Source organism: Sinocyclocheilus rhinocerous, unplaced genomic scaffold, assembly GCF_001515625.1.
Source record: "Sinocyclocheilus rhinocerous isolate Xijiao unplaced genomic scaffold, SAMN03320098_v1.1 scaffold4236, whole genome shotgun sequence".
NCBI lineage: Eukaryota > Metazoa > Chordata > Actinopteri > Cypriniformes > Cyprinidae > Sinocyclocheilus > Sinocyclocheilus rhinocerous.
In genome coordinates this window covers 140,550-151,467 of record NW_015624020.1, presented here as the reverse complement: position 1 = coordinate 151,467, position 10,918 = coordinate 140,550, and the positions used below count along the sequence as shown (strand labels likewise).

The following is a 10,918-nucleotide window of genomic DNA, read 5'->3' as shown; positions in this document are numbered from 1 at the left end:
CAAATCACACCCTAGATAGATAGATAGATAGAATCATATTTGTTGTAACGCTTAGTATTAGGTAGAGTTTTGTATTTTTATATATGCTGTAGAGTTTCATCCTCAGAGGATTATGTAAAATATTACATTTAACAATCCTCTGAGGATGAAGCTGTACTGTATATGTAAAATACAAAATGCCACCTAATACTAACTGAAGATACTTCATGCCTTGCTGATCAGCAGTTGCAGTCCTTGTCGTTTGTTACTGTATTTTTATATAGTAAAGGCTTTTAGATTTCTTCGAGTTTCTCCTCACCTGATAGTTCTGCACCACCTTCCTCAGCCTTTTTCCCAGCATGCTACTTGACATCTCTTCATTCCAGACCTCTCCGAGTGCTCCATTAGGCCCAAAAACAACAGCATCCCCATTTGCGGCACCCGCATCTCCTCTCCGTCGGCCTCCAAAAATAGTCTCTAAAGCACGTCTCAGCGGTTGTGATAGAAGCCAGTAAAATAGCCCACGCTCTCTTCGTTTGCCCCTGAGGTTGCGGTCCTTAGTACCGCTCTCCATTGAGTAGTTAGAAGACGACAGGATGGGAATAGGCTTTTGAGGATCTCCAGGAATAACACCTGGGAGCTTTTGAGGGTCAGTATACATGGGTTTCGACCCTCCTGTTCCCCGCAATACCTTCAATAGATCAATGTCACTTTTAGTAAGGATGCAGTTTACATTTGACTATATAGAGTCTTGCAGGAATGAAGTCATTTTGTAGGCCATCCCAGAAGTTAGCATCACACAGGGTTTCCTTGATAAAAGCCAATAGGATTTTTCCAGTGTCTTTTGGATTATACTCTTAAAAATAAAGGTGCTTCACAATGCCATAGAAGAACCTTTTTTGTCGAAATGGTTCCATAGAGAACCTTTAACATCTGAAGAACCTTTCTGTTTCACAAAAGGTCCTTTGTGTTAAAAGAAGGTTCTTCAGATTATAAAAAGGTAAGAAAGATGGTTCTTTAAAGAACCTTTGACAATAGTTCTTTGTGGATCGCTGTGAAGAACCTTTTAAGCACCTTTATTTTTAAGAGGTTACAGCAGAAAATAAGCTCTGTGACCAACAAAAGTTTGATTCTTACATGTTTGTTCATCAAGATAATTGAAGCAAATGAACAGTGTTTATCAATCACCAGGAGTAAAAATCTTACGGTAGGCAATAAACAAACTGCAAAAGTTGAGCTTGTCTTAATCACAGACCTTATCTTAGGCATTTAACCAAAAACCTATTCAAAAAAAAACCATTGACTTTCGGACAATGGAACCAGATGAGCTGAAAACCTCATTTCCAGGCTTTAGGACTCATTCCTGCTTCACTCTAATGTTCAGATTCAGTGGAGCAGAAGGCTGTGTGAGTTAAGGAATCTCCTTGAAGTACCTTAACAATTGTACGCGCTCTTGGCTGAGCTCGAGTTCTCGCCTTCACCCCGAAAATGGCATCTGTGACCGGTATGCTGTTTTCAGCGCAAAAGTGCCATTAATCGAACTATGTACTATAACATGTAAAACGGGAACATGAAAGGAATATTCTAAAAGCAACTCATGTAAACACCATAATCATAATATTGGCTTATTTAGAATAAGGTAAATAATTAGATTACTGATGTCCATGTAAACGTAGTCAATATTAGCTAATTAAAGGATGTCCTCTGCAAAAGGAGTTGGCAGACACATAGAAGCATATGTATGGATTCAGCTGAACGAAGACTGTAGAAAATAGTTTGAAACTGTCAAATATTCACTTTGAAGTCCTGGTCAGCTCAGGTTAGTAATTGAATTAGTGTGAAGGAAAAAGCATGTTCAATAAACTAGAGAATTTCTAATTGTAGTGGATTATATTGTAGCCTCCTTTTGATGTGATTTTATAATATGTCAAACTGTTGGGTTAAATATGTAAAATGCTTCGGTTGCCCTACATTTCAGCTAACGGAGTTCAGTAATGCAGTTCAGCTTGAAATTCTTTAAAGAACCTTTGACAATAGTTCTTTGTGGATCGCTGTGAAGAACCTTTTAAGCACCTTTATTTTTAAGAGGTTACAGCAGAAAATAAGCTCTGTGACCAACAAAAGTTTGATTCTTACATGTTTGTTCATCAAGATAATTGAAGCAAATGAACAGTGTTTATCAATCACCAGGAGTAAAAATCTTACGGTAGGCAATAAACAAACTGCAAAAGTTGAGCTTGTCTTAATCACAGACCTTATCTTAGGCATTTAACCAAAAACCTATTCAAAAAAAAACCATTGACTTTCGGACAATGGAACCAGATGAGCTGAAAACCTCATTTCCAGGCTTTAGGACTCATTCCTGCTTCACTCTAATGTTCAGATTCAGTGGAGCAGAAGGCTGTGTGAGTTAAGGAATCTCCTTGAAGTACCTTAACAATTGTACGCGCTCTTGGCTGAGCTCGAGTTCTCGCCTTCACCCCGAAAATGGCATCTGTGACCGGTATGCTGTTTTCAGCGCAAAAGGTGTACAGGAGAGCCATAGTCATACAGAACAGTGCCATGCACAGGGCCCCTCGTCGGGCCCGGCGCCTCAACCGCCAAAGTTGGCTAACACGATCCATGGCAGCCCCTGGGATCTGGATAATGAATCACAGACAATGAGTACATTTACATGGACAACATTACTCCAATTTTTTAATACAATTAAGACAATACTCTGATTAAGAATCTACCATGTAAACAGAGATTTTTGATTACCTTAATCCGGCTAATGTCATAATCGAAGTAAACAAAAATCGAATTAAGACATGTGGAGTATTCCTATTTTAGTCGCATTACTGAAGTGCAGTATAGACATGTAAACACCTTAATCAAATTATTACTGTTTTGATGTGATTTTATAATATGTCAAACTGTTGGGTTAAATATGTAAAATGCTTCGGTTGCCCTACATTTCAGCTAACGGAGTTCAGTAATGCAGTTCAGCTTGAAATCTCTAGATTCTCTTGCAGCCAAGACCTTAAAGGGAGCAGACAAATTAGCTTAATAAATGGTGGTAGTTCCAGTGGGGTTGGCCTAAAAAAGACCATTTAAAGTAATACTTTTACACAGAATATTATCATTTGAATAATTATTTCCTGAATAAAGAGAACATTAAAAAGTAGTTACACAGAACACTAGTTTTTATGACAGTAACCAAAACTTATATATAAACATGATGTGTGAATAGGGCTTATCAATTAATACCTGGGATATTCAGCTCAGTGCAAAAATGGTAGTCCACAGCATTCAAAGTAGGATGAAAGTCTATGAAATCATGGCTTTCAACCTTTAAAAATGAAAACCACTACAAAACAACTAAGCAGCTTTCATTAGCCTTATTAGGTGTAGCTAATTATGTGACAGTATCACATGACATAATGATGCCATCACATGACAAAAACACCAGCTTCAACGTCAAGGAAAGGTTAAATATATATTGAAATCCGTTCAGTTTACAGTTGTTGTTTTTTTAATTGTTTAGACACTAAAAGTGATACTTGAGGCCCACTTAGTGAAATCATTCACTCATATTTCTAATCTTTAGACCAAGTCTGCAAAACTACAAGCACATTACAAGCTTTAAACTCAATTTGCTATTGTAAAACAAACTTTTTGCAAAACTCTAAACACAGTTCTTTACACCTCGACTACTAACAACACCTATTTTGTTTCATTTGGGAAACACTACCATTTATAATAAATGTCACACTCATTTACTTACACCCAGTGATCATATGTGAAAAGTGTTTTTTTTTTTTTTTAAGTTTTTTTTCTATTAAGTACTTTAGAAATAAATTTGACTTAAATTTGTGTCTGTATGTATATGTATGTATGTATATATATATATATATATATATATATATATATATATATAGATTCAAACACACACACACTGAATATGCATCTGTGTTGTATGCATATTCAGTATACAGTACTGTACATATATCATCTCTATATATAGATATACAGATACACATACAGAATATGCATACAAGCAAAGTCAAAGTCAACTTTATTTCTAAAGTGCTTTATAAAATATAGATTGTTTAGCAGCGTCACAATAATATCAAATTCAAATTCTGCTGTAAAACAGCTCTAACCAATAGTCATTATACAGCTCAAGTCAGTTCAGTATTGATTCAGTTCAGTTGCATAACTGTAAAATTCATCAGTTTGTAAAACTATAGTTTTACATACTGTATATACAGTGTACATGTGCATATGCATGTATGTGTGACTGCTATGACAAACTCCTTTGCTCCACTGCACTCTGAACAAGCAAAAGACACACAAGAGTAGTGTTTTACATTTTTCACATCTGTGTGTAGTTTGGCGTGTATGTTGATAATTATTTTATGTTTGTGTGTAGAGTTTTGAGAAATGGAGCCATAGTTTCAAAAACTAAGCATTTTCAAAAAACTGTAATATGTATGTCTTTTAATACAACTGATCTTGATGGTCAAGCAATGAATCGTTGGGTATGTTTATAGATAACTATAGATAGAGAAACAAGGTTGCAATTTCTGAAAGGGGTATTCAAGTATAATTATTTCTTGTTAAGCTAATTTATTTGGGATGATCACAACCACAGTGTTCTGTCTGTGTGTGTGTGTGTGTGTCTATTTATGAAAGCGACAGAGAGAGACTGAAAGAACATGAAACAGGATAGAGATAGAGTACAAGAGAGATGAAACAGTCAATGATTGTGTAACCTTCAGATGCATCTGAAGAAGGGAGGCAGATGACAGGTAACTGTTGCATCAAAAAGAGGCATTTTACATTATGCTAAGAGATACTGTAAACAAAATCTTTACTCTGGTAGAGAATGTCAAGTTACTTTAATTCACCCTTCATCTGAAAAGGTCAACTATAGATTCAGTCATATGGTGAGAACATTTATTGGCAGCAAACTGTTCATGCACAAAACTTTTTTTCATAACACACTGGATAAATGGTATCACAATCATTATGGATTATAAATTATGTATGTATTCATTATGGTTAGTTACATAAGTGAGTGTATTTTTAATGTGGCAGCTGTAGCCTGTATTACTGTAACATTTATTCAGGAACAGGTGATTTGAAACATCCATCCTGCATTATTTGACTAAATAGAATTAAACCAAATGTTCTCATATTGTGTTACGATAATCTTGTGTTTTGAAACGATTATGTGGAAAGAAATTGTGTAACGAAAGTATGATATCAGGTTTTAAAAGAATGACTAGCTGTTACACGTGATTTGGAGTTTTGTACTAAGAATTTTGAAAATTGACCATTAACTTGGGAAAATAGTACCAAAGCAAAAATAATATATATATATATATATAGTTATAAGAACTAAAATATAAGATATATAATCTAAGATAGACTGATATGTTATCAGCTTAATAGGGAAGAGTTTGCATACTAAAATACTTGTACATGGATTTACAAAAGAACGATTAGTGAATATATTAAACGTTACCCTTTTTATTCAAATGACCTAAACTGTTAGATTTGGTTTGTGTTCGTATTGTATCGTGTCCTTAATCAAATAAATAATAATTGGACAACAATGAGAGTGTTCATATAAAAAATAACTGCACAGGCCTGATTACTGCAACCGCATTCTGTTTTACATAACACGCAGTGTAAATATAGAAAACAGAGGGGGAAATTAGGAACTGAGGAATGTGCGTGTAGGTTAATTCATTTTTTAATGCATGCACCGAACACCTAAAGATCAAACAGCACCAATATTATTTTTGATAACGAATCCCAAAAACGTCTAAATGCATTGAGAAATGATGCTGCGTGGATGAGACAAATATAAAATGCATGCCTACCTTGTATCCCATATTTTTCTGACGCTTTATTCTTGGTTAGTTCAATCAGTTTCCTTCAGTGCCCGGTCTTGGCATTTTAGATATTTTATGCATAACGTTACAGATAAGCTATATTGTATAATGCCTTAGTATAATAACCTAAAATCCCGTTAAGACTTTTTCCCTTTTTTCCCTTTCGAAGAGATCAACTACGACTTGACATCTATATACAGATGATCATATCGCGATGATGCATGTTGATAAATCGCCATGTTTATATACTGTATAATAGTATGGACAGACAGAGCTGGTGCGTTGATCGTTCAGTCTGATGTCTCTAGCGGAAGAAGGCTGTCTGTTAGGTTGTATCGTGTGCGACTGCGGCTGTGAATGCTGCGGTTACTGCAGTCCAGTTTTTGCCACTATCGCTGATGTTGTTTGAGCTTCTGATTGCGAACCGGCAAACATGCGCACATAGCATTGTGTGGTAAAATTAATGAATTAAATGCAGAAAAAATTAACTGTAGTGCCTTTAACATGAAATTACCCTTTCTCCGTCTTCATTCCGTGCGGTTAGGCACAATGTAGCATTATTAATCGTTTTGTTAAAATACTGTAGTAAATATCAGCCTACATGTTGTCCGTGTTAAATCGTGATTTGATTGCATATTTAGCAGCTGTGGTGAATTTAGTATCACGTGAAGTTCATTTTCAATGTTGTTTAGAGTTGAGTATGTGGGTTCCATAGTGTAGCGGTTATCACGTCTGCTTTACACGCAGAAGGTCCTGGGTTCGAGCCCCAGTGGAACCATGGTTTTAAACAATAAGTGTGATGCTATATATGATGTTGATGTTATAGGATGCATAAATAGCTTTACTTGCAGAATAGTTTATTTATTCTACTTTTCTGCATTCCGTGATGGTGTTAGAGCCATTAATGTCTGTTTCGGTTATTTTAACTGTACAAAAAAAAAAACCATCATAAGGCTTCGTGTTGCAAAGTGGTAGCTGCTGGCTCAATGATTTGGAAGTCTTACACATTCACATGAAATAGATTACTTTCGTGTGGGAAAATACTGTAAGGTGTTTCCAGTGTTTTATAACATGGGGCCCCTGAAGTTATTCCAGAGGGGCTGTGGAAAAATTAAACACACAGAACTAATATCTACTAACCATTTTAACTAATGATTTGATTAGCACGTTACTCTTAAATAAAGTTATTATAAATTGTTAAGGTCAACTCTTGCATTAAGATCCTATGATTGGTATAAAATACTATACTCTTGGATTTTCTGCTGATTTTTGGTGACGTAAAAAAAAAAGTTGTGTATGCAGCTGATATATGAAGTTTTGTGTTTGCTAGAGTTACTTGTGATATTTTTGGATGCAGTTATGGGATCACCGTTGGTTGAAAATTATATATTTTGTAAAATGAAACCTTATTGTAGTTTCAGTTGAAGTTTATAATGGTCAAAAAGAGCAAAATTGTCGGCTAGTATTTAAATGAAAATATTATTAAAGTGTATGATTTTATTGTAGTCTCCAGCGGATAAAAAAAAAAGTACCTGTTAATGAATTTATTGCCGAAAAAGTGGAGATGCCGGGGATTGAACCCGGGACCTCATACATGCGAAGCATGCGCTCTACCACTGAGCTACATCCCCACGTGACGTAAAAGCATGTGAATTTGACCTAAAAAGATAGAGAGTCAGAATGACTTCTCTTCGTTTTCGAAATGTAGCACAGAGCAGCAAAAATTCTTTTTTTGCCGGGAAACCTATTAGACTAAAACCTTTTACCGTTAGATAACTTAAAGTTTTCTGAAATTAACGTTGCTAATGTTGAAAATGAAAATACAAAGTGTTTTCTTTCTGAACGTGGGAACAGGGTTGCCGTGACACACGCCACCCATAAGGTTATAAGAAATGCTCTTTGTTCTGTCTCTTTCCCTCCTGCAAGGCTTGTCTGGTCTCCTCTGTTTGGTAATATATTGGGACAAAGCTCGGAAAATATCAAATAAGTTTTGTATCAATAATAGAAGTGTCTTACAAAATAAGTAGAAAGATTTCATCTAAACATTTCATTTGTGGACAAGAAAAAAAAACTACCGGTACTTTGTATTTGTTTTATCATTGTATCTACTCAAGATTATTTTGGAATGATTTAGAAATTTATATTAATAGAAAACTGGGATGTGCAATAGAGATTTGTGTTTTTTATGCAATAGAGATTGATGTGCTTTTTTATTTTCAGAATGGTATGAAAAGTAAAGAACAACATTATTCAGTTATTTATTTTACCAGGAAAGTATCTTATAGACTCTTTCTAAACATAACTTTTCACATTTTATAAGCGACTTTAAAGTATATGATCAAAACTCAAAATTACAGAACAACCTACAATTTCCTAAATTTCGAGGTAACTGTTTAGTCCTATTTGAAGCTATCCTAACAGGAGTAAAAAGCTCAGTTTTTAGGCATATTTCATGAGATAAATATATTCTGAAGCACAGTATAAAAAACTTAAATGAGAAATTTGAAAAAGAACACTGATAGCAATAGCAGCCATTGCAAGAGAAGTTGGCTGTTCCAAATCTGTGGTTTCTAGAATATTGCATCATTGTATGTCACTAATTCATTCGAGTCCCCCAAAAAGACTGGTTGACCATGAAGGACAGGATAATGCGGAGAATCTCAATGGGCAATCAGTTCAACACTGCAGCTGGAATTGCTCATTTAAAGTTTAATTTATTTGGGTCCAATGGGAAACATTATGTTTATCGTCAAACTGGGGAAAGACTGAACCCAGAGTGTATAAAGAAGTCAGTGAAAGGTGGAAGAGGAAGTGTCATGGTTTGGGGGATGTTTCTGCAGCAGGAGTTGGGCCTCTTATATAGCTACATAGAAGAGTGAATGTAGGCCTAAATATTTATCAGAACCTCCTGTGGCAACATGCGGTTCCTGTGAATGACAGTTATGTAAGAAGTTATGGAACGATTGACGAAGAAAAGAAATCACAGAGAAAATATTGACTGATATATTAATTTATTTGGGGGGGACTATAATAAATATTTTAGAATATTTTAATTTTAAGTAAATATTTTTAAAGAGGATTTTACAGTAATATTTACAGTAATTATTTAATAGCTTATCATCTGTAATACCTTAGTGTAACCACTAGATGGCTGTACAGCCTACTATTTGAATATATAAATAGGCTGTGTATTCCGTAGTTGTGGATTCGTGGAACATTGTTTTCAAACATAATTGTATTAGATTATGCATTTTCCAGGTACCTTTAGTCAGTGTTGGATCGGGACAGAGTGGACTTTAATATAGTTATTTTCATAGAATTTAAGTAAGTCGTTTAAAGGGATAGTTCACCCAAAAATGAAAATTCTGTCATTATTTACTCACCCTCATGTCGTTCTAAACCCGTAAGACCTCCGTTCATCTTCGGAACACAAATTAAAGGGGTAATATGATGCTTTTTTAAAGATCATTATTTTGTGTATTTGGTGTAACAGAATATAAGATATTTTTAATGGAATCTGAGAGCTCTCTGACCCTCCCATAGACAGCAAGGATCCTTACACGATCAAGGCCCAGAAACATAGCAAGGACATCGGTAAAATAATCCACGTGACATCGGGGGTTCAACCGTCATTTTACAAAGCTACAAGAATACTTTTTGTGCGCAAAATAAAAACAAAAAACGACTTTATTCAACAATTCGTCTGCTCCGCGTCTCCCTAGCGCCATTTCGGAGAGCATCCACTGAAAGTAAATTGCGTATGCTGTTTTGTGTCAGCTGTGGCACGCGGGTACGCTGTTTACGTCGTTTATGCTTTGATTTGAATGAAAACAACGTATCCGCGTGGCGCAGCTGACACAAAACAGCATACGCAATTTACATTCAGTGGCTACATTTACATTGTTACCGTGGGTAAGAGATATCCATTCCCCACCCGTCGGAACGCTATTTTGACGGAGTGGGACCCTCCACCAGAAAGCAATTTCAAGGAGGGATAAACCGCAGAAAAAAATCCCTATTGGGCTACTTGGCAACCCTGACTGGTACATTGCATCGAAAATCAACTTGAGTCTGTTACAGAAGTAGAAGCCAAAATTCGAAGACTTGCCAAAATACAATGAGACAGATAACAGAGTAAAACAAGGGTCAACATTGGCGGTGCGTTTAAAAGATGGAGTAATTTGTTTGGGTTTGGGTTTCAAACAACACAAACTTGCGGAATATCTTCTGGGGTGTATTCCAGAAAGTGGGTTTTGTTGGAAACTCAGAGTTTGTTAACCCCAGAATAGGGAAACTCAGGGTTTTCGGTTCCAGTAAAAGACAAAACTAAACCTCTCGGTAAGTTACCATAGTAACATACTCTGTGAACCTAACCTGGTCGGGAGCAGGTTTTCTTCTGTAAACCCAGAGTTTCTTTCAGTCTCCTCCCCCTTTTTAAAGCGTAAGCAATGTTTAAAGGGGTCATATGATGCGATATCAATTTTTCCTTTCTCTTTGGGGTGTTACAAGCTCTTGGTGCATAAAGAAGATCTGTAAAGTTGCAAAGATTAAAGTCTCAAATCCAAAGAGATATTTTGACAAGAGCAGTCTGCTCTGATTGGCCAGCTGACCCAGTGCATTGTGATTGGCCGAACACCACAAGCACGCGTCGGAAATGTAACGACCCTTACCATAATCGCGAGCTTCAGCTTTCAAAGTAAATATCTAGACAGTTAATAAAACTTTTATAAAGAATATCTCTTTGGATTTGGATTTAGTTAATAATGTCGTTAGTTTTACCATCAGTTCAAGCCCGAAAGGGCAACACAGTCGCGTGACAGACACAGTGATGATGCAGTACACAAGCCGCGGTTAAGACAGCTGACGTGCTATGATTTCTGACAGGCAGTTCACTCTCCTGTGATGTGACCCTGTTCCCCTCACACACACACACACACACGACGCGTTAAGTAAGGCCCGTTCACACCAAGCACGATAACTATAAAGATAACGATATAGTTCTAAAAATCGTTTTCAATATTAAAGAATAGCATAGTTCACACCACAACTATAAC

General features: G+C 36.0%; 1 protein-coding gene and 2 non-coding genes across 3 annotated transcripts in view; 1 reads left to right on the top strand and 2 right to left on the bottom strand.

Annotated features, from left to right (window-relative positions):
• The window catches only part of LOC107737638 (beta-galactoside alpha-2,6-sialyltransferase 1-like), a 23,738-nt gene extending 17,772 nt beyond the window's left edge, over window positions 1-5,966 (bottom strand). The window contains exons 1-3 of the mRNA XM_016549218.1: window positions 5,853-5,966; window positions 2,412-2,618; window positions 299-670 (exon numbers count right to left, since the gene is read on the bottom strand). Of these exons, the coding sequence (XP_016404704.1) occupies window positions 299-670; window positions 2,412-2,618; window positions 5,853-5,864 (591 nt within the window). The 5' untranslated portion in view covers window positions 5,865-5,966. The remainder of the gene's footprint in view (window positions 1-298; window positions 671-2,411; window positions 2,619-5,852) is intronic.
• Window positions 5,967-6,569: 603 nt separating this feature from the next.
• trnav-uac (transfer RNA valine (anticodon UAC)) lies at window positions 6,570-6,642 on the top strand. The gene has a single exon. It is a non-coding gene; the product is annotated as a tRNA-Val (tRNA).
• A 781-nt stretch (window positions 6,643-7,423) lies between these two features.
• Window positions 7,424-7,495, bottom strand: trnaa-cgc (transfer RNA alanine (anticodon CGC)). Its single transcript has one exon. It is a non-coding gene; the product is annotated as a tRNA-Ala (tRNA).
• Window positions 7,496-10,918: the final 3,423 nt, after the last annotated feature.